This window comes from Lepisma saccharinum, chromosome 25 (assembly GCF_977018435.1).
Source record: "Lepisma saccharinum chromosome 25, izLepSacc3.1, whole genome shotgun sequence".
NCBI classification, from domain to species: Eukaryota; Metazoa; Arthropoda; class Insecta; order Zygentoma; family Lepismatidae; genus Lepisma; species Lepisma saccharinum.
Window position 1 is genome coordinate 53,352,240 of NC_139253.1, and position 24,647 is coordinate 53,376,886.

Sequence of the window (24,647 nt, forward strand, 5' to 3'; positions counted from 1 at the left end):
TCTTTGATTGAAAGAATACGAAAGCACCTCGCGTCGTATTGCATTTATCTCAAAATCGGTGTACTTGTTTATACGAGCAACAACGTGCTTTTTTTTTCGCGGAACTCACAACTTGACCGGTCGTTTTCCTTTCTTTCACCACACCAAAAACACAAAGACGCAGACACACAATTACACTTGGAAACCAACTTCACTGCTTGCTCAGGATAGCACCGACACAACGTCACATAAACGTTAAGAACAACCTGCTTCTTGCCACTTTTCAAACGGCTGTATTTCCGAAAGACTACTCTGAAAACACGGGAGACCTTCCTCCACGCATGGAAGTCGCCATGTTCGAAACTGGCGCTATTTTCGTGCTGTTCACGTGATCGATTGTAATTTATACAATAATCACGTATTATTATTATAAACAGAAACCCTTAATGAAAATATATTTTAAAATGTATAATCCAATGTAATTTACACGTTTTTCTTCCATTAGCGTACTTTCATAGAACGGATTACATGATGCGGAAGAAATCCGTTATTAGGCTGTTGCCAACCACAATACTTCTCACTAAGTCAAGTACAGAAACTGAAGTGGTATGTCGATTGTCGGCATATGATACACCATCCGGATGGTGACATCCTCACACTCCGGAATACTTTTGCAGGTGAAGGAGGGCAGGCCGTAGGGTGAGGGAGGTTGATTTCAAATGAACACCTCAGAACAAGAGAGAAGAAAAATGTGACAATATTTAAAAATTCATCCCCAAATATGCATTTTATTTTATATGTAGCGTACAATAAAATGTGACTGCCTCAAAATATTTCTGTATTCTACAGTTTTCTTTCCCTAATTGTATGCTTCTCTAACAGGGACGTAGCTAGGTTGATCAGTTTGGCGGGGCCCAAACGTAAGATTTTTTCTATCAAACTATTATAAATTAACAAACTATTTATACACCATATACGCCTATGCTGTATACATACATTATATATATATGTGTGTGTGTGTGTGTGTATATATATATATATATACTGGGTGATTTTTTTAACCTGGATCATTTGAATATCTTGAAAAGAAATCATCCTACAAAAAATGTTTCAAATAAAAAGTTGATAGTTTGGAGGGGGAAGTTTAGTGGTGCAACAAAAGAACACCCCCTCCCCCTCTTGTAGGTGGGGTGGGGGGCAACTTTGAAATTTCAAATAGAAACCCCTATTTTTTATTACAGATTCGGATTTTACACATGCATATGCTGAACATATTTTATTCAGCAGGCTACATGGAACAAAGGAAAATATAAATTTCCGCTGCAACGCAGCAATGTATGGTGTCCACACAAAATAAAACATTTTCGTCCATCTACACGTGACATTGAAGTTCGACCACTGTTAGAGGGGATCCTGTTTACCATGGTGTGACGCCACCCCGTCGGCGAATAACTGTGGCAATGCGTTGGGGCATGCTGCGGACGAGTCGTTCAAGGTATTCCACATCGATGCGGTGCCATTCCTCCTGCAGGCAGGCGATAAGAGCAGCCACTGTCGTGGGTCCCCTCTGTTGCACACGTCGCTTAAGAACACGCCACACATTCTCAATGGGCGAGAGGTCGGGACTCGATGGTGGCCATGGCAGAGTTCGCACGTGATGGCGAGTCAACCATTCTCTTGTCAGCCGCGCTGTATGAGGCCTGGCATTGTCGTGTTGAAAGATGAGACACCGCCTGTGGAACAGGTGCCTTCGCACTGTGGGAAGATGCCGCTCCAGTATGCGTGTATAGGCGTGTGCATTCACAATGCCCTCACGGACGTGTAGTGGGCCAACCCCAGATGCCGTCATGCATCCCCATGCCATCACCGACGCAGGTTACCCGACGTGCATAACATTTTGCTTCATTCTGTTCCTCCTTCCGACAAATGACTGTTTTCCGTATTTTCCCACACACAACATTGAAAATGGATTCGTCCGTCCACAAAACCCTGTTCCACTGCCGAAATGTCCATCCCCGGTACATTCGTGCCCACCGTAGTCGATTGCCTTTGTTCAACCTGGAAAGGAAGGGTTTACGTTTCGCCTTGTACACTCGGTAACCGCATCACTGTAGGTAACGGCGAATGGTTCTGGTTGACACTTCAATGTGAAAGCGTTCTCGAGTCCACAGTCGTAATTCGGCCACAGAAACATGATTGTTGGTCTGGATATAGCGCCTAAATATCCGTAGGTCACGCACGCTCAGCACGCGTTTTCGACCGGGGGCCTTACCTGGTTCTGTAGTACCCGTATTTTTGTGGTGTTTGATGATGCAGTGGACGGTTGACTTGGGTAAGTTCAGTTGGCGCCCTATTTCCCGTTCACTGAGTCCATCCCGTTGCAACTCCACCACTCTTCTCCTCGCGGTGTTGTCAATAGGTTTGCCCCTGGCCATGGTGATGATGCACTGCGGTTCCTCGGTGCACAGCACGCGCTTATATACGGCGGACTCCCTTATCGTGTCCGTGACGTCATGCTTCCGTCGAATGCGCCACTATCTGGAATTTGCCGTATGGGTCTGGTGCCTGGTTGAAGTTTAATGTCACGCGTATAGTTCCCCGTTTTCGTTCTTTACGTGACCTTGGGTGCAACATGCTGGGATCACGATTCTTACCTGCTCACACGCCTCCTCTTACACACATGCGTCACTTCTGCGGGTCACCCATTCCACCGCCTATGCCTCTGTGCATTTAATCACGTATTCTTTCTGGTCGAACTTCATTGTCACCAAGGTTGTATGTGTATATATATATATATATATATATATATATATATATATTCTTGGAAAGAAAAGAATCAAGGGCCTCCTCGGTGGCGCATGGTAGCATCGTCGCCTTGTAATCAAGGGGTTCCGGGTTCGATACCTGGTGGATGCTCATAGTGGTTCGGATCCCACTTTACACTGTAGAACCAGTCCCGATTAGCCTTACTGTGTATAAAGTGGACTTAAAACACCAATTCAATAAATCAACAGGAAAGGAACATCATTTTCTTCTGTAGCCCCCAACAGTCTACGGATATACTCTCGCGAAATACCCAGCCATTATTCTGGAAACTAAATGCAGAAGAACTCATTAGCTTTAATGTCTTATAGACCAAGAACAATGTTATTAGTCTTTAGATTTGTAAATTTGCTGGAAAACATTGAGAAGTAGATAAAACCCTTTTCCGTGGTTTTAGATATAAAGTGCTGGAACCAGGTTTACAAGTATTGGCAACAGTGCAAATATGAAATGTGTGCGTAATGAGTTCAAGATAGGCATCTCATGCATACAGTTCATACCGGAATCGAATCCGGTATCTCTTAGTTCAAGGGCTGGCTCGAGTCTTCTATGGTATCTGATTATTCACTTCGGAAATGATGACGATAATAAATTATATGCACACGTCTATTTTTTTAATTTAATCTTATTTGTGTGTGGAAAACTGAATATATGATGGCACTGGATAAAACAAAGTTCCCACACGCTCAAATGATTACGCTCTCGTCTTTGGTTCGGCAGGTTCAACAACCTGCCCATGTTCGATTCCCGATGGAGGCACATAGTTGTTCGGATCTCACTTTAAACTGTAGGTCCAGTCCCGATTAGCCTTACTGTGCATAAAGTGGACTTAAAACACCAGTTCAATTAATCAATCAATCGAAAGGTTCAAGGTTCGATCCCTGGTGGTCAGGCCGGTAGCCAGAATTTGATTTCGGAAGGGACTTATCCCTTATCGGCAGCCGCCATCTAAAGACGAAAAGGTTGGGGGAGGAGTAAATGCGCTCAAGATGAATTTCTTGGTATTTTGCAACTTACCATATACAAGATGTTTAATCCTGTTAATAAAGTAAATTTAATTACTACTACACATTATTAAAATCAGATATTTGTAGGATTTCAGGAAAGGACTGCAGCCCCCGAGCCCCTTCCCTGGGAATGTGCCTGCTTGTATTAGTTCCAAAATTTCTGTGCTGTTCCAACATCGTGAGGACAATTTGGGAAGTACTTGAAAGCGATATGGAAGCAAATTCTGCTCTCAAAAGTATGGGACTCGATGTGATGACCACGCGCAACCGAATGAAAGAACTCTTCGCAGGCCTTATCTCTCAATATTAATTTTACTGACTAATTGTAAGTTTTTCTCGACCTCCTCGATGAAGCAGTGGTAGCGTCGCCGCCTTGCATTCAAGGGGTCCCGAGTTCGATACCCGGTGGAGGTACATAATGGTTCGGATCCCCGATTAGCCTTACTGTGAATACAGTGGACGTAAAACACGAACTCGATAATTGGAAGGTTTTTAGAAGAACTAAACATGGCTTTTATGCATCGTACAACTTTGCATCTTTTCACCCTTTTCACTTTTACAGTTTTTCTTCCTAAGAATTCCACTGAGTATAACACGCTACGAAACCAGAGGTCCAAGGTTCGGACTTTGGACAGGTATGGTTGTATCATGTCTGTCCCATCACCATTGCTTCGGCTCATCATTCATCCTCATCGTCGATTTTAACCCAAGAGGTAGAAAAGCGGCGAAATATAGAAATATATAAATGAATGATTTGGTTTATTTTACTTCGATTTTCTGACACTTCACTAATCGTGAAGATGAAGATAACAATGAGTGATGTGAAATTGATGAGAGGACCATCATAAAGAACACACACGCGCAGTTCGGGTTTCGAACCCAGGACACCTGGCATCGTAGTACATTTTGTTAACCACTGCATAACAAATAGAAACAGAAAATGCTTGATAAGTTATTTGCTTCTCCATAACTCATGATTATATTATAAGTATTATTCGCTGTTTGACTAGGATTTAATTATATTTGTATGTCTAGCCAACCTTGCAACCTAAGCAGCAGCAGCTTCCACATTTGCAGGTAGAGGCTAAATGAAGAAAAATTACAGAAAGTCCGAAATATATATACAAATTTTGTAACATAATACTTATAGAGCATGCAGAGAGCTGTAAAAACAATTATTACATACCTAGTTTCCTTCCTTAATTGAAACGTGGTTCATTCTTCATTATACATCAGATCAACCACTCTGGGAGTCGAACCCAGGATCTTGTGTGGTAGTCAGAATCTCTTTTAGAAAGGCAATATATTGGATATTTGGTCGATCAGTCGATCCTGATCCATTGTTTCCAGAGGAAGACAATCTGGCAGCTTCTCATTCGACATTTTACTCGCGATGTAGGAAAACGAGATAACAAATACTTCGTGATGATATCTTCTTGAGTTTATAGAAGTTTACCACCGCTCGGACAACAAATCCTACTTCAAATTCTGACAGATATCAATTGTCCACCAAATCAACAGATGAACCGACCGCTTCGATGTTTCTCCGAATTTTCAGAAAGTGGCCTTTCCTCCTCGCAGGGCAGGTCATTAGCAGGAGGGTGATGTGAGAAGAACCGCTATGTCATTCATTCCCGCGCCGAAAAAGGGACAAGCAATAGAATTCAGTTCTTGGAATTTGAAACGCATGGGGATATCTTTTCTGAACCATAAAATAATTAGCGCAGAAAGTTCTAGCCACCCGTAGCTAAATCTTCCTATTTGTGTCGTCCTTTCGGCGCACATGGAGCCAGTGCAGGGCCAGATGAAGATTAAGTGCGGGTTTTGGGGGGGATCCTGGATCTGGTGTGCAGCAGGGAGGAAAAGTGCATTTTCAACAGGTCTCAGACTTCCCTAACCGGGGCGGACCACAAAACCATTAACTGCATCCCCTCTCAATATATATGTTCGTGTTCATGAAGCAAGAAATAGGGAAATAAGAAAGAAATGCCTTGCTTTGGTTCGTGCTACTGAAAATTGAAGAAGTGTTTCAAACTGCAAGCAAAATTTACTGAAGAATTATTTTGCAATATTTGTCATCAAAGTAAAATTTCCAGCAAATACAGAACACTTTCCCGGGGCCACGTAGACGTTTGCCGGGGCCAGTGCCCCCGCGTGCCCCCCTCTAACGACGTCCCTGTTCTCTAAGTTGCCGTTTTAGTTTCCCTTGGTGTCTTTGCTGCATAATTATTAATTTAGTCAATCACATCATATGTATTAGCTTAGTTTCATTATCTATAATAATAAATCATAACACTTTCCAACATCAAATAAATTTAATGAAGAAATCCCGGTTTCAAAACGTAATTTATCTCATGTGTCACATTCTTCTAGCAATGTTTTTTTAGTAAAATATGAGATAAAATTAATCCTTTGGTACGGAACCGTCTTACTTCTGGGGGATAAGATGTACATTTTGTATTTGATTTTTGTAATTTAGCGTTGCTTTTCTTCCACTTTTGGCTAATCCCGACGATGAGATTGAGTGATCGTCAGATGAAATTGATGAAGGGACACTCACAAATAACACCCATGCCGGGATTCGAGCCAGGGAACTTCGGTGATGAGTCTGAAAATCGACCACCAGGCAAGATGTACATTTTTAAAACTTTTTTTTAACATACATTCAATAACTTTCAACAGGTCATCACTCAGTGATACACTGCTTATTCCGCATCTGTTGACAAATGGAATGTTTTTACACCTTGTAGGCTATGTGGATTATTTTATCTTTCATAAGTTTGCAACACTGTTAGGGTACACGTGCTTTTGTTTACAGAAGGTCTTAAGTTCTATGATTCTCACTTTAAATGCTATTACGTGTTTTATTAATATATCTATATACTTCGTGGTTGCTAACGAAAGGCGATGAGAAATTGAGAGGAAATAACAAGTCGGTCCAATTCCTGTGTTCTGGGGATTGCTGGGTTCATGGCCGTGTGCACGAAGATCAAATTTTAAACTCGGATCGGGAAAGGATCACTGGAAAATTCCATTGCACGAAGACGGTTCAAAACTTGATCGCGATCTAGGAACATCAAAACGAGTTTATCTTCTGATCGGCTATTCACGACCGTTTTCGTATGTGATCCTCGTTCACGGTACTGACGCTTCGACTGCAGGATGTTGTTTTTTAATATAAAAAGAGTGGAAAGTGATATCGAGGGCATGCAAACGCTAGAGATGTTGGATGTACAATGGTGATAATTCGAGAACTATGTAAACTAAAAACTGCCAAAATAATAATAATAATTTGTGGTTTTGTGGTGCAAAGTCGTAATGTTTCTAAATACTGTACTTTCTATCCCAGAACACAAAACATATAAATGTCATATATTACGTGCAAAGTAAATTAGAACAGAGCAATGTTTACGATATTGCTACATGGTGTTGGAAATATGATTGTATAAATTTACGAAACTACATGTTACTGGCTATTTACATGCTATTTACACGACACGACAATATAAATATATAAGAATTAAGAAATGAAAATTTCAAATACTTACCACAGTACAGTAATAATAGAAATAATAATAATAATATATCTTTATTGAGCGGGCGAGGTTCAGCGCAAGCTGTTCTCTCACGAATGCATTTCGTAAGGCATTAAAGTCTCGTAGAAGAAGGTTCCATGCTTTCTCCTTCTCCTTTTGTGTTGTGCCGTCAGTTCTTTTTTAATATTATTTTTTTTACACTCCACTACATCCTTGTACATATTGACAAGGTTGATTGGTACATCTCTCAAATTCAGAGAAGTTTGCAGCCTTCTCCTACATGTTGATACTTTAACACATCACATTACTTTATGGGGTTCTTGATTGTCATTTGTTTTAGCCAGCCAATGAGGTATAGCCTTACAAATTAATCTCGGATCAGTTGAACGGAATCTCCTGAACGTCGTTTTTCGTTGGTGGCAATGCAAATCTTTAAACCGAGTTCATTTAGAGTGGATTAAAATTGATCTCGTTCATCTGAACTTCGAAATAATCGGCGTCGGTGCACGCGGCCATCAGTGTCCTTAGAGATGAGGCTCTTTGTTGTCCGTTCTTTTTGTATGTTCTCGATATTATTCCAGTCATGTATATTCGCTCTCCCCTCCCCCTGGAAGAATTTGATGCGGGGTAAAATTTCAGGACAAGATCGTTGGTGGGAGGAATTCCTCCCCGTCTCCCCCGGGATTGCGCACCCTGGTTTGGAACATTTATGTTACATATTATGCTGTTCATTAGATCACATTTTTGTAATCTGTAATTTTAAGGCAGTATATTGTTTGAAATAAAATATTACAAACCATTTCAAAGGTAGAATTACAAGTATTGTCAACTGACCCCGAACATATAGTCAACTCACTTCACATACAGGTTGAATTGACAATTGACACCCTTCAAAAAAAATAACATAAAATAAAGAAAGCAATAATTTTACAAGTTTTAGGAGCATTGTGAATTAAAACTTTATAGTGGTCGAGGAAACTACAAGTATTGCTCATAGGATTTTATCAATAGTATATCGTAATTTTTAAAAGCTGCAAAAATTTAAAGATAAAATCATAGTCAACTACGTTTTGATGTTGCTCTTAAAGTAGGGTTATCATAATATTTTAACCCAAAAACGGGACATTCCAAGGCGGTCACTTTACTCCCTCCTGAAAAATTGGTTAGGCCTAATTATAAAATTATTGTCACTAACGTATTATTATTATTATTATTATTGTTGATTATAGTAGCCGCGGCAGCTCAGTCGGTGGTCGGCCTCCGTGGCGGAGTGGTTAGCATAGCGCGCTTAAGAAGCCAGGGGTCCCGGGTTCGAATCCCGGCTAGGACTTGGATGTTTATGTTGTCTGTAAAATGAGAAAACCGAGAATATAGAGAAAAACTGATATGTACGAATGTTGAGAAAAAGTGTGGAGCCTTAACTCCACACCCCCTATACGCCTTTATGGCACAGGGGAGCACTTTACCATTTTTTATTATTTATTATAGTATGGATCACATAAATCATACATCATGAACAATATCTATGTAAAATATGATCTCTTGTTGTCAAGGGCTACTAATTTCTATAATCTCGGTTTGACTACATAGAGTTTCTGGACTCTTCTGATCAACCTTTGATGTTAGTCCTACGCTGAAGTTGACGAGTGCCAGAAGTATTTGCATAAGAACCAATCTTCTTGAGAACAACTTTATTCTTCACTAACCGTTAATAAAGCTTCCCGAAAAAGTTGCATCACATAGCTATCAATATCTAACACAAAACGCCGGATTTGTCTTTTGAATTTCTGTCAAGACACAGGAATTCATTCTTTTTAAGAATGTCGCACAAATTTAGACTTGGTTTTCAAGTTAACTCCTTGACTTTAATAAAACGGGATAAATAATGTTTTTTTTTTTTTTGTATAATATCGACGGGACGACTGGAACACGCCTATGAAACGGGACTGTCCAGGTCAAAACGAGACGAATGGTCACCCTATCTTAAAGAAATGATTTTATTTCGAGCCATGTGAGACAAAAATTATGTGAATCATGTAATTCACTTCATTTTCATTTCTTGTGCGGCGGGGGCGAGTAAAGATTGTTGCAGTCAAGAAATGATTGTTGCGCCGGTGCATCGAATTCGCCGCCACCAGTTTGTACTTCAGTTATGAGTTATCGTATTTTATTCTTTTGCTCAGTGCTACTGAGGGCCCTTATCATTTGGAATTCCAGTGCAAATTGCTTGGTTAGGAGAATGAAGTTTCCCGCAGACGGGAAGGAAGGAGCATTTTGCCAGATTTTACAACTATGCCAGAGTGCCAACAATCTTCAAGTCATTCTTGTTTGAGACAGTAGTGTGTGCGAATGTGTAGAATCGGAATTATATGAAGAAATTAAATTTCTAGGGAACGAAGGAAATTTCGTAAATTTGAATCAGGATACCGAAAGGCTAGAAGAAAAGGAAAAAAAAGAGACATGTTTTAAAAAGTCAGAAGGGTGTCTTCGAAAAACTGTTACTACCTTTAGTAACGTTTCAGATTTCGCCCCGACTGATAAATGAAAATAATGTCGATACACTTGAAACCATGGGGTTTAGTGTTAGTGATATGGTCGAAGTCTTACTTTCAAGTAAATCTCAAGAATTTATTGGTGTGTGTTATTCTGATTTAATGATACACGATGCAGAAAACACACACTGTACTCGTTATTTCAAAAGTGGTAATGGAAATTTCCACAAGTGAAAATGAAATATTTTTAAAAAAAATAGTTTCTTGAGAACTGAATTTGAAAATTCAGGCGCCAGTTGAAAATGCCTACATTTTACTTTCCAAATTTCGCCTTCAAATAAACACTCAGAGAATCTGTTGACAATTAACGTAGGAAAGGCAACCTTACTTTCATGTAAAAGATTCGTAAGAACTTTGCGGTGGCGGAAACTCATTACCCATCCCATCCGATCCCATCACATCCCTTCCCACCAGGGTTGGCATGTTTAAAACAAAAGTGTTTTAAACGTTTAAAACACACGGCTTTGTTTTTTTTACAAATGTTTTAAACGTTTAAAACAATGTGTTTTAAACATGTTTTTTTTAGAAGTGTTTAAAACACATTTTGGTACATGACATTTTATAGTCTGTGATATTTTATTTTGTTTGGCAACCCTGTCTTTTCATTGGATCAGTGTCAATTAATCCCTGCTTTACGGGTCTCACTTATCGCGCAACACTTGAGCAACCTTATGTTCTGACATCACGGGAGAAAGTTTTTTAATTTTGGCTAAATGCCTGTTAGGCAGGCTAGCTATGTATGCACAAGGTAGCAAAACTGTTGTGCGAGAAACTTCTCAGATCTTTGTTTCGTACCGTCCTGTAAGTTTGAGGCTGGTGGAAGTATCTGAATACACAATGCGTGATTTTGATCATGACGTGATTTTTTTTTCTCTTGCGATATGATTCATTGGTTTGTATAACTGAATGAAGCGCAGACGCTTACTTTTGGTAACACAATTTTGTACTTTGGATAGATAAATTGATCTGGAGAATCTATTATGACACTGCAGGTTTTTTTCTCCTATATAAACTGTTCAGATAGCAGGAAATATTTCACCCTCATTTTTCCACGACGAAGGTAGTGATTCTATAATATTTACTTCCTTTAAATTAACATGAATATGAATCCTAACCTAGTTCAGCAGTGGCGGAAAAAGAGTGCTATCACCCCCTACTTTTGTCCCTGCAGTAGAGGTGTGCGGGATCCCGAAAAGTCGGTACCGGGAACCGGGGGGGGGGGGGGAATCCCGTCCCGATCCCGACTTTTCGGGGTCCCAAGCAGTAGGGAAATACAGAATGGTCATTTTAAAAAGTCGTCAATTTTCGACATTTTCTTCATTGTAAATGAATGTCTGGAACGTATCGGAAATTGTTAGTTTTGTACCAGAAGTGCAAAAACAAACACTTAAGATGAAAATTATGTGTAGCATTCGAGATTTCAAGAGCTTCGGGAAATTTCGAACATATCCCGTCCCAAACATTTCCCGACCTTGTCGGGAAATTTAGAATTTTCCCCGAATGTCAGGATTTGATGAATTTCCCGTCCCAACCCAAAATATTCTGTCCCGCACACCCCTTCCCTCCAGTATGGTAAAAATTATCTCCAAAGGGATATAAACTGTCCTTGCAGCCACTGTACTTCAGTAATATAGTTTCATAAAAATTAGCTTTTTTCTATGGGGTGTGCGAGATATTTTTTTTTTTTGGTCGGACGTGAAATTTTTTTAAATCCCGACATTCGGGACGGGAAATATTCGCCATTTCCCGACAAAGCCAGGAAATTTTCGGGACGGGAAATGATTGAAATTTCCCGAAGCTCTGAAAATCTCGAATTCTACACGTAATTTTCATCTTAAATGCTTATTTTTGCACTTCTGGTACAAAAACTAACTGCTCGGGAACCCGAAAAGTCGGATTTTTTTTTTCCAGATCCCGGTCCCGACTCTTCGGTATCCCGCACACCACTAATTTTTTTTAACGACTTTAACTATAATTTACTGGGAAAAGATTGATTTTCTTTTGTTTAAAACATGTTTTTTTTAAACTCATGTTTAAAACTATGTTTAAAACAAAAAAAACATGTTTTAAACAAAAAAAGTTTGTTTTGTTCTTTTTAAAAAAAACACAAATTTTGCCAACCCTGCTTCCCACCCCACAAGTAACTAACAGCGGTGCTGGAAGCGAACCAGCGCCAGCGAAAAAAAACAACCTTGCCATTGGTAACAGCCTTGCTGGGATACAGAGATCTGACCAATAAGGACGTTTGGAACCCACGTGACTGTCACCGAAAGAGCTCTCCCCCTATTTACTCAGAGTAGCAAAAGAAGACGGCCGCGCCATCTATTGACCACCTACGGAACTGCAATTTCCAAGCGCAGCGAGGTTCAAATATAGCTTCCCCTTCTATAATTTAACTATTCTATGGTAACATCTCTCCATAAATATATCACAGAATCCAGTGGCGTGCCCAGGATTTTCGGAAGGAAGAGGTTATGTACATATTTTCTGGTAGCCAGCCCTCATTTCACCATCTTTTCCAACCTTTGATGTTCTTTTTTAGAAGTACTGAGCCAAGGGGGGTTATAACCCCCACCAAACCCCTCCTTGGGCACGCCACTGACAGAATCCGTCTTTTTTTTGTATTTTTTACGTCCTTTTCCTCTAGATTTTGGAGAAAAAAGTTCTAAATTACCTATACATTCATTCCCACTAATCATGAAGTTGCATTTTTCTCGTCTTCATCTGTTCTTAAGGCTTGTAACATCATAGGTAACATCCTCTTAGTAGACTAATTACGTGGCAGGAGCAAATTTGATGCTTATTCTTACTGCTGATACGTGCGTGACAGCAGTCTCGGCCTAATCACAAAGATGTATTCATATGGGACCACACGAAATATCACGCATCACATTACAACTGGTAATAGAATAGGATGCTTTTTGATTGCTAAGTTTCTATCAGTTTTCAATATTTTTAATTTATATATTTTATAATATTTGCGATATATTTAAAGTTACAAGTCCTTTTCCCAATATAAATTATTCATATGTTTGGGGAAAAATATAAATTTGTAAGTTACTGAACGGTTAGGGACAATTTAATTCGATTAGCCGGGAGCAGTCGCTTTCATTTCAGCAAACTAAAGTAAATTTGTGATGAAATTTTGAGAATTTCAAAGTGTGGTATGTCTTTCGCTTGGTCAAGAATTGTATTGAAGCAGCCAGCAATATTTTCTAATGTACGATGGTATTGTCATCATGGAAATATTAACTTTGATAAGTTGGTTAACAACAATAAAGTTGTAGTGTTTATGAAAGGTGTACCTGACGATCCTAGATGTGGGTTTAGTAACGCCGTGGTGCAGATTTTCAGAATGCATGGAGTAAAGTATGACGCACATGATGTTTTGAAAGATGACCATGTGAGACAAGGTTGGTATTTTTTTCTAAAAGAAATGGTAAATGTCTGTTATATCGGAGACACATTTCTATCGGATATTTTCAGTTTTGAATGGTTCGTGCTTACCAATTGTGTATTGCGGAACGTAGTTGAAGGTGCCATTATACTTTTTACACAAAAATAACTTCGATTTTTCACATTACGAGTAATTCTTTTGGGTCCTTTCTTCCGTTGCGGAACATACAATATGGCGCGCACAGCTGTGGATCATCGCGCGTCGTGCTTGTGTTTTGTCGATTTGGAGTGGGTATGCAGTGTTTCAACCTTCTTAACCGAAAAATACCTACTTTCGTGTTCATTATGTCATCACAAACCATTGACGGATAGCCTCAAAAACCATTCACAATAGCCCCAAAAACATTCACGATAGCCCCAAAAACCATTCACGATAGCCCCACGAACCATTTCCGGCAAGGTTAGGTTAGGTTGGGTTAGGTTAGGTAAGCATAGTTAAAAAAAAATTCTGGTAAAAAAAGGCACGTTTGGAAACACTGGCGAGACCATGTGACCTTCGACGCTTGCGCCATCTGCAGGTACATAATGGAAACAACGGCATAATGTTGTCGCTTTGCACAAAATGCAAGTTTATTATATCAAAAGTGCTTATCTCTTGTTGTGCAGCATTCTGAGGTGAGAAAATACCTCCACGAACTTTCAAAATACTACAGAAACTCATTTCCGTAAGTAGTTTCTTCTGTAAACATGAAGAAATGTGTCTCCGATATAACAGACATTTACCAAAGAGGAAATTAAGGTTCATGATTTGATTGTGTAATGCAATATTATCATAACGTGCGTTTTCTAAGTAAACCCAGTTCTATTCGTGTCTATAATCGTATACTGCATGGCTTCTGATTACTTACAGAGTTACGTTGCAAAGCATCAGGATGTAAAGAGTAGCATAAAATTCACATAACGCTAGCCATAAACACAGTTCTTGCCTTTCAAATACCATTCATATTTCACCCTGGATTGGAAAAATCACGCCATTTTAACCACCGACGAAACTGTATGAAGGTATGATGTTCTCTGAGAATGAGAATGATTACATAAACAATGGCATACACACAACACACACACCGCATTAATTCAACAAAAGAAAGCTTTACTTGAAAATCTCTAATAATATGGTAACACTTTACTATAGGTGTGACGGATTTTTTCAAATTTACAGGAGAAAGTACTTACGCAAATCATTTTCTGTAGCGTTTTTGAAGTTCGTGAATGTAGTTTTGATCCATTTTAATGTGAATGCATGTTGTTTTCTGCGAAAATCTATGTCCGACATGCTGTTGTTGCTGCCGCCATTTGCTTTCTGCATGAGAGCACAATGTTCCGTGTGTTAGATGACGTAAACCTCATAGTCAGTGTTTCAAACTACGCGTTATCGCTACAAGATGACGTGTTGAGGATGTGCCGTGAAATTGTTGCCAGGTGTGGAAGATGCCGTTGAATTTTTAATTCAGCACTGAATCGTGAAGAAAGAAGTGTAATGCAGGACATGGAAAATTAAAATTCAAAAGAATTCCGTGTATTTTCTTTCATCGAGAGAAAAAAACCGATGTTGTCCGTATATCCTAAATTGAACAAAATGAGTGCTAATGGAACCTAACCTAACAGGCCTAAACTAACCTCGTAGGTATACCTCGTCCCCGTGATGGTTCGTTGGGCTATCGTGAATTATTGGGACTAATGTCAATGGTTTGTGTGGCTACCCATGGATGGTTTTTGGGGCTAATGTCAATGGTTTGTGGGGCTAACATCAATGGTTTTTGGGGCTAAGGCCAAAGGTTTAATAATTATTCTTTATGTCAAACATTGAACTTTTTTCGTGAAAAAATCCAGGCACGAAAGTAGGTATTCTTCGGTAAACAAGGTTGCAACACTGCATGCACACTCCAAATGGACAAAACACTGGCACAATGCACGATGAATGGCTAAGCTATTGCCATATTGTGTGTGGAAATAAGTAAGAACAGTAAGTACTCGTTAATGTAAGAAATAGACATTATTTTCGTTAGAAATTCATTATTTCACCTAAATAAATGTTCCACAATGCAGAATAGTACGTTAGCAATGTAAAAAAGTGCGAAATAAATGATTTATAGGTGTCTCACCTATAGTAAAGTAGTACCAACTTTGGCTAGGAACAGTGGTAATATTTATAATGGCATATTTATTTTTCTGATTTAATGATAGACATGACACAAAAAGCACTGAAACATCAATGAACGCATACTGTACTCGTTATATTAAAAAACAAGGTTAAGAGATTTCTCACAAAATAGACAAGGGACAATCTATCACGTCTATAGCTTTGTCTTGCTGTAACTGTGCCAGGCATTATAAATGAGAAAAAAGCATTTATGATATGTGCTGCAGTTAACTTATGGCAAATAGATGTGGTAAGAGAATAGCTTGATTTTATTACCAACAATTCCTAAGTCGTTTCGGTGATATCTATACACAAGTGTAGAGTATAAGGTCCATGCTCTGTCAACTTCTTGCTCACATGTGCATCATGACAACTTTTTTGTCAACTTTTCAATTCATGAAGAGCCAACCTCCATGATGGACTGGTTATCACAATGTGCTTCAATGTCAGGTGTCCTGCATTCAAATTCCAGCGTGGCCATGTGTGTTTGTGTATGCACCTTCATAAGTTTCATCATATCACTCATCCTCATCTTTGCTAGTATGGTAGCCTAAAGTGACAGAAAAGCAAAGTAAAATCAATCAATCAATTCATGAAGAAGGTAAAGGCCATTTTTAGCAGGGTGAGGCAAAGCGACCATATAAGAACTGTACGGAATGTTGCAATACGAATATACAATATATATATATAGGTGAACACTTGAGTATATTGAAGGTATGCAGGTTAAATCACGGAATCAAACTATATATATATATAGAGAAGCATCAGTAATTTATTTGACCTTGTGGCATAGGGATGTGACGACCTCATCGCCCAGTGACTTGTTCACTGCAGTTAGTCAACCAACAGAGTGAAATGGTCAACATTTTGCTCTGTTGGGATTTACAGAGCTGTTCTGTCATGGCTCTATGAGCGTCCCACAATCGGCAGAAGTGGGGTATGGTTGGTGGACTACAATGTGATCCTCCCAGCTAGATCCGAGGGATCTGCTGACCAACGACAGGTGCGGTCCTTCATTCATATTGGGGGTTAGGCGTAGAGCTGACAACTCTGCGCTGTAAAAAAAATGTCAAGAAACAGAAATATAAGGCCATGGATGTTCCCAAGGTAAAATATTCCGGAGGTAAAATAGTCCCCCATTCGGATCTCCAGGTGGGGACTACTTTGGGAGGTCCCTGGACTAAGGATAAGATCTACATTAGGAATAGGGATATTAAATTAGGCACGTGGAATGTTCTGAGCCTTTACCGGCCTGGGGCATTTCAGTGTACAGTTAATGAGATAGTTAAGTATAAATTAGATGTAGTAGCTGTCCAGGAAGTTAGGTGGCCAGGAGAAGGGAATTGTAAAACTAAAAATTATACTTTTTTCTATGGTGGTACTGAAAATCATAATTTTGGAACATGCTTTTTCATAAATAATAGAATTATCTCGGCTCTTAAAACAGTAGAATTTATTAATGATAGGATATCATATGCAGTTTTACAGGGTAGGTGGTGTAAAATTATGTTAATAAACATACATGCTCCAACAGAAGATAAAGATGATAATACTAAAGATGATTTTTATACAGAGCTAGAACAGGTCTTTGATAAATTTTCTCAGTATGATATGAAAGTTCTGTTAGGTGACTGTAATGCACAGATTGGCAAAGAAGAGACATTTAAACCCACGATTGATAAAGAAAGTCTTCATGAATTAAGTAATAATAATGGTATAAGATTGATTACTTTTGCTACCTCAAAGAATTTAATTGTGAAAAGTACCACTTTTAAACATAAAGATATCCATAAATATACCTGGTCTTCTCCAGATGGTAAAACTCATAATCAGATAGATCATATTCTCATTGATAAGAGAAGGCATACTAGTATAATTGACGTTCGTACACATAGAGGTGCTGACTGTGCCAGTGACCATTATTTAGTAATTGCTAAATTATGAGAAAGACTCTCAGTGACTAATCATAAGCAACAAAATCTAAAAGTTCTAAAATTTAATACAGGAAAATTTGCTGATGAAAGAATTAAGAAAGATTACCAAATTAAACTGTCAAATAGATTTGATGTTTTGCAGGATTTAAATGATGATGAAAATATAAATGAAACAGACGTAAATAAGAATTGGGAGCACATACGTAATGCAATAGAATCAGCAGCTAAAGAAAGTATAGGATACCATAAACCAAGAAAAAGTAAGCCATGGTTTGATAATGAATGTCATAATCTAATAGAAATGAGAAATCAGGCTAGACTTAGGTGGTTAAATAACTCTGATGGTACAAATCTAAGCAATTATAATAGAATAAAGCGAGAACTTAACCGCACGTTTAGAAGTAAAAAAAGAGATTACTTGAAAAGCAAAATTAACGAAATTGAAACAAACAGCAAAAACAAAAATATCAGAGATTTATATAAAGGTGTAAATGAGTTTAGAAAGGGGTGGCAACCTAAGGTAAACTTGATAAAAGATAGAGACGGTGATTTTCTAGCTGACCCAAGCAATATTCTAAATAGATGGGAGATCTGCTTTAATGATCTTTTAAATGTTCATGTAGGAGATAAATCAGAAGTAAATGAAGTACACACAGCAGAACCTTTAGTTCCAGAACCTAACTTGACTGCAGTTAAATATGCTATTAAAAGGCTAAAGAATAACAAAGCACCTGGCATTGATTTAATACCAGCTGAGTTACTTAAATATGGTGGAAATTCGTTAATATGTCAAATTCATAAATTAATTTGTTTAATATGGAATAAAGAAAAAATACCTCAACAGTGGAAAAATCTATAATTGTTCCTGTGTTTAAAAAAGGTGATAAAATGAACTGCAATAATTACCGTGGAATTTCTCCACTGTCAACAACATATAAAATATTATCTAACATTATTTTAACAAGACTAACCCCATATGCTAATGAAATTATAGGTGATTATCAATGTGAATTTAAACGTAACAGATCAACTACAGATCAAATTTTTCACATCAGACAGACACTTGAAAAAAGTAGGAATATAATCAAAATGTCCATCAGCTATTCATTGATTTAAAAAAAGCATATGATTTGGTCAAAAGAGATAAATTATATAATATATTAGTCGAGTTTGGAATACCTAAGAAGCTTGTTAGTATGATAAAAGTATGCACCAGTGAAACAGAAAGTAAAATTCGTGTAGGTATTAATGTGTCTGACAAATTTACAATTCATTATGGGTTAAAACAAGGAGATGCATTATCTCCATCACTCTTTAATTTTGCCTTAGAATATGCTGTTAGGAAGGTAAAAGAAACTAACGAAGGTCTAAAATTAAATGGTATGACTCAGTTGTTAGCATATGCAGATGATGTAGACTTATTAGGGGATTATACAGGGTGTCATTTTAATAGCGCCCACGGACCACAGATTCGTGTAGAGGACATCAAAATAAACAACTTTTCTCAGTAAAATTTTTCACGTTGGTGCATCAATTCTACGCTACAGCCGTTCAAGAAAGACCGTTTTGCCGCCTGGATGCTGGCAACCCAACACAACATTTGATCGTATCTGTGACGTCATTTCCTGCGGCGAAACAGCACATGGTAGGGTTGCAAGGAACACACAAGTTTTGTGAAAAATGACAAACTACCAACCACATTATTAGCTGTAAAACGAAGCTAGATACGCGTCCAGTAAACCGAACATCATAGCCTACCAGCCAGAAGATTAGCAGTCATCTCAGGGGAAGGGGGGAGTGAACCAACGATATCAGAAATGGTAAAGACGTATTCAAAATGAAGAGTCAATATCGGATTTTGTCTCAGACTACATGTCAAATATGAACAACAATAAATTTTATTGTACTTACAACTTACATGTGGTTCTTTACGCCCAGCTACATGTCAAATATTTGCAAATCTCGTAGCAAGGTTGATATCTACAGGTTTGTGTCCAGATGCCTTGTGGTACTTTGTGGTGGTAACGGAAGTATCTGAGGTTCACATTGTTACATTACGGCTAAAACACGTACAACCACAGTAACAATCTAATGATGAATCAGTAACGAATATACTGCCCTGTTCAGAGTTGCAAACTATTACATGTGTATCCGGTGCGTAGATAAACACAGTCGTCGGAGAGTTTGTTTTACTACTATTTATATCCCTGTATTTTCAACAATTTTTGTCACTTGCCTCATAATGCCCTGAACATACATTATATTATGTGTTGCTTACCTTTGGAATTTTGAGTTCTTTCATTTCTATTTTGTCATCTGTTCAGTGTGTCACAGACAACTAGTATCAGAAGGATGAAGTGGATAGACTAAATTGTAGATGCCAACTTGGTAACTAGATTTGCAAATATTTGACATCTAAGTTGAGACAAAATTCGATATGACCATTTCCATTTGAATTCTATTTCCTTTCTACCATTTTTAGCATCGTTTGTTTACTTCCTGTTAGGTTGCAGAACGTGTTTTCTCGTTTTGTTTTACGGTACATAATTTGGCTGATTGTAGCTATGTCATTTTTCACAGAATATGTGTGTTCTTGGCAACCCTGTAACGCATCGCTTCACGACGGGATATGACGTCACAAATGCAATCAAATGTTGTGTGTGGTTGCCAGTATTCAGGCAGCAAAACGGGCTTTTTTGAACGACTGTAGCGCCGAAACGACGCTCCAACGAGAGAAATGTTACTGAGAAAAGTTGTTTGTTTTGATGTCCTCTATACGTTTCCGTGGTCCGTGGGTGCCATTAAAATGACACCCTGTATAAATACAATTAAGAATATTGATAAAATATTTTTCAAAACTGCTAAAGAGATAGGTTTGGAAGTTAACAAAGAGAAAACTAAATATATGATTACAGGCCGAAACCAAGTGTTAGGTAATAATCAAAATCTAATTATTGATAACAACTCGTTTGAAACAGTTTCCAAATTGAAATACTTAGGAGTAATATTAACAAATGAAAATTATATTAAAGAGGAAATAAAAAGTAGGCTTAATTCAGGAAATCCATGTTACTTCTCTCTTCATAAACTTTTGTCTTCTCGTTTAATATCTAAGAAACTAAAAGTTAAAATATGCAAAACCGTAATTTTGCCTGTAGTATTATATGGGTGTGAAACTTGGTCCCTTACATTGAAAGAGGAACATAAATTGAGAGTATTTGAAAATAAGATCCTTAGGAAAATATTTGGACCTAAAAGGGATGAGGAGACAGTTGAGTGGAGAAGGTTACATAATTTAGAACTACATAATTTGTATTCATGTCCAGATATTATTAGAATAATTAAATCAAGAAGACTTAGGTGGGCAGGCCATCTGGCACGAATGGGAGAGGAAAGAAGAGTTCACAGGATTCTTGTTGGGAAACCTGATGGTAAGAGACCTATAGGAAGGCCAAGACGAAGATGGAGGGACAACGTTGAGATGGACCTAAAGGAAATTGGTAGAGATGGAAAGAGTATATAGATCTTGCTCAAGATAAGGACAGATGGAAGGCCTGTGTTGCTGCAGTCATGAACCTTCGGGTTTAAGAAGGCTAGAGAGTTAGTTAGTTAATTTATTTGACCTTTTTAAATGTGAGATGAGAGGACATGGTTTGTGCAGAATTTTCTGTCTGGGAGGAGGATGTAAAGGTATATTTAAAGCCGAAGTGACCATAATTTGGGCCTCTGTGAAAAAATTTAGGTTGTGAAGTGGGTAAAGTGGCATAAAGTGTTCCCCTGCTCTCTCCCCTGTAATGTTTATTAAACGGGAGTTCTTGCAGAATTGTAGAGTTGATGTAGCAATATGTTTAAGTGAAAGTTTACATGTGCGAATGGATAAATCACTGAAATGAATGTTATATAACATGTGCCTGTACTTCATTACAGGCAAACCCGTTGCATTCCAGTGGTAGCGTCGTGCCCTTGTAATCAATTCCCGGTGGAGGCACATAGTGGTTCGGATCCCACTTTAAACTGTAGGTCCAGTCCCGATTAGCCTTACTGTGCATAAAGTGGATTTAAAACACCAAATCAACCAACCCATTGCATTCCGGCGTTTGCTTGCATTTGATGTGAATTTATCTTTAGCATTGCCTTTCTACCACTTTTTGCTAATTGCAAAAGTGAGGATGAATGGTGAGTAGGTAGATGTAATTGATGATGAACACTCGCATAGAAACTATCATGCCTAACAAGAGCTCAATGGTGTCTTGGATTTGACTGTTTAAGGTCACTTGGGTACCTCTTTTAGATTAATCATCGATGAATGGTGGAATAGGTGAAAGAAGAAAAAAAATCAACGTAGTACCTTTGGTTCATCATTGGACACTCCAATACAGTTGGCCACATGTATTTGCTCATGGGCAAATTGAATTATTATTGAACCGTAACCTGGAAGGAGCTTTTTTTATGTACATTGTTAGAGAAAGCTATGGAAGTTTTGATCTTTCTAGATAAGAGGTGTATTTTATACTGATCATACTGGGTGGTGCATATTGTATCTACCAATGTCAGTTGGTAACCCTGTCAGAATGCAGGGATGCATGTGAAGAAGTCTCTCATGCTTAGGCAGGTGCAAGTCTTGCAGTTTGCCATTGAATGTTTTCACCTGTTGAGACATGAATCGTGGCAGTGGGGGAATTCATCCGAATGGGTTCTTTTCAGGAGATGCAGTGGGCACTGCACTGAGAAGCATCATGATGCCTGAGAACGTGTCTCCTCCGACCTGGAGACCTCCGTTTCTGCATAGTGACATGCTCTCTATTGTCTGAGCCATCATATTATGTTGAGATGCTTTGACTCGGGTTGATAGCAACCCTCATTAGACAGTCATCGCAGTGCCTGCTGTCTGAATGTAACTTTTTCGGATTAACACCTCCACTGCCACGATTCGTGTCTCAACAGGTGACATTCCATGGCAAACTGATGGCGAGACTTGCACCTGCCTACAGTCGGTCCGCAATAAGAAGCGGAGTGCAGTCAAAACACAGAACGGTAGAACATGACCAAATTCTGTCTCCTCGTTGGCTGCCATGTGGCTGGGGTTTTCTGCATTGCCACGTTCGCACAAACAGGTGGACAGACTAATCAGCTGTTGGCAAGCTCGGGAAAAAATAAAATGTCACGCGAAATTAAGCACGTACGTATCAGTATGCTAATATATGTTATTTCCATCTTAAAGTGATAAATTAACGAATCTAGAAGTTTGAATCTGAAGTTTCTTTTAGGTTAACGTTAACTTCCTGTGTGAATTTTACTTTCTTGCAAGCATGGAACATTTTCTCTTCCTGCTCTACACAGCAACCGAAAATCTTCATTGAAAGAACCTTTGTTGTGTTTTTATTATGGTACATTGCAAGCATCAGCTACCGGCATCTTTTTACTTGTGTTGTATCGTATCACAATTACCAACAAAAGAAAATGCGTCTTGTGTTATGAACAACACTGTGGCAAATCGTTCTCCTTTGATTTCATGCCGCCTCTCTTTGCCTTCTTTGTCACGCCGCGATTGTTGAAGCTTCAGAACGTACAAATGAAATGTATTTCTTGAAAATTAGGGTGAATTACGTATAAACAAATTACGTACAAACAACTCCGTTTCGTTAACACGTTTTTAAAATATATTTTGCGGAACGTAGAAAAATTCACCTCTAAAACAGAATTTCACAGAACTGAGTTACTGTATTACGGAGAAGAATTTTTCAAGAACAAATCAATTGTGTGTGAATTGATTGATTGAATTGGTGTTTTAAAGTCCACTTTATGCACAGTACGGCTAATCTGGAATGGACCTACAGTTGGAAGTGGGATCCGAACCACTATGTGCCTCAACAGGGCATCGAACCCAGGACTCCTTGATTACAAGGCGATGACGCTTACCCTACCACTGTACCATCGGGGAGACACATGTGGATCTGGCAATACAGAGTTCAATAAATTACAACGAAACGCTTGGCAATTGCTCGATTTTTGTAACATTAATGATACATTAGGTGCATGTGTTATTAATGCTTCGAGCTACCTGTATGTAAAAACAAAAAAATGAATGAATGAACAGAAGTAGTTAACGTTGTTCCTTTAAATATGAAAAGAGTCGGAATGAGAACAATGGAAGGTTCCTGTTGTTGACTGTTTAACCAGATGTTTAATCCTACACGTGTCTCTGTGGACTCGCGAAAATCCTGAAGTAGGTCAATCCGGCAACGGCGCATCACTACCAGAGCGGGTGGTTCGATGCCGGTTGCTTGCGCGTCCCGACTGTAAGCATGGGAGACTTCTTCACATGCACACCTGCATTCTGACAGGGGTGCCAATTGATATTGGTGGAAACAATAAGCATCACCCTGTACTTGTATAGCTAAATACTACTTCTAATATCCATTATATAATTGCTTTTGAAATGTTTGTATGTTTGAACTTGTGTGTATTTGATTACAAATAATTACATTTTTATTGAATTGCTTCTAGGTATCAAGGATTACTCCAACTGGCCAACAATACCTCAGGTGTTCATAGGTGGTCAATTCATAGGAGGCTGTGACATAATGCTGCAGCTACATCAGAGTGGTGACCTCATCACTGAATTAGATAAAGTTGGGATATCATCTGCACTAGCAGATAAAGAAGGGCCAGGAAGGATAAACGATCCCAAACTGAAGTAAAATGTGTAGCAAGGTTTTTTTTCCTGTTGATCAATTGTTTGCTTGTATATATTTCCCTGACATAAATGCTGGTCTCAAATTGTTTATAGTGTTAAATAAATTACTAGTTTTAGTTTATAACTGCTTTTTTCTACTCTAATTACCTTGTTCAGATTCAACGTTAAGTGTATATAGTCAGGGCCGCCGTTAGGGAACGCGAGGCCCATTGCGAGCTTCATCTGCGAGGTCTTTCTGTTATGTAATGTTAAAATAACGATAATAGCTGTTTCTCGTAAAATTCTTCTCTAATGCCAACCTGGTTATTGGAATTGTGTAATTATTACATATTGTTAAGCACGAGTGCACGTTCCCAGTATCGCCATTAAGCACTAATGAAATTTAAAATTTTGCAACTATTTTGCTGATTGAGACCTTGTTTTAGCGATACAAGCCCTAGAAAAAAAAATCCTGTGTGTTCGCAGCCATGTACTGTAAATTTACCCTTGTTGTTGATATGTATTTTTTTCTGCCAGAAAATGC

General features: G+C 38.6%; 1 protein-coding gene across 1 annotated transcript; it reads left to right on the forward strand.

Moving 5' to 3' along the window:
* Positions 1-12,932: 12,932 nt before the first annotated feature.
* Positions 12,933-24,248, forward strand: Grx5 (Glutaredoxin 5). Its single transcript, XM_083112122.1, has 2 exons — positions 12,933-13,310; positions 23,935-24,248. Exons 1-2 carry the CDS (start codon positions 13,064-13,066, stop codon positions 24,126-24,128), a joined length of 441 nt encoding a protein of 146 aa, XP_082968248.1. The 5' UTR covers positions 12,933-13,063; the 3' UTR covers positions 24,129-24,248.
* Positions 24,249-24,647: the final 399 nt, after the last annotated feature.

What these genes read in the sequence shown, in the direction of transcription:
- Grx5 (XM_083112122.1), top strand. Translation starts at nt 13,064, where the DNA reads ATGTCTTTCGCTTGGTCAAGAATTGTATTGAAGCAGCCAGCAATATTT. An exon ending in AGATGACCATGTGAGACAAG is followed by an intron (nt 13,311 to 23,934) that starts GTTGGTATTTTT and finishes AATTGCTTCTAG; the next exon opens with GTATCAAGGATTACTCCAAC.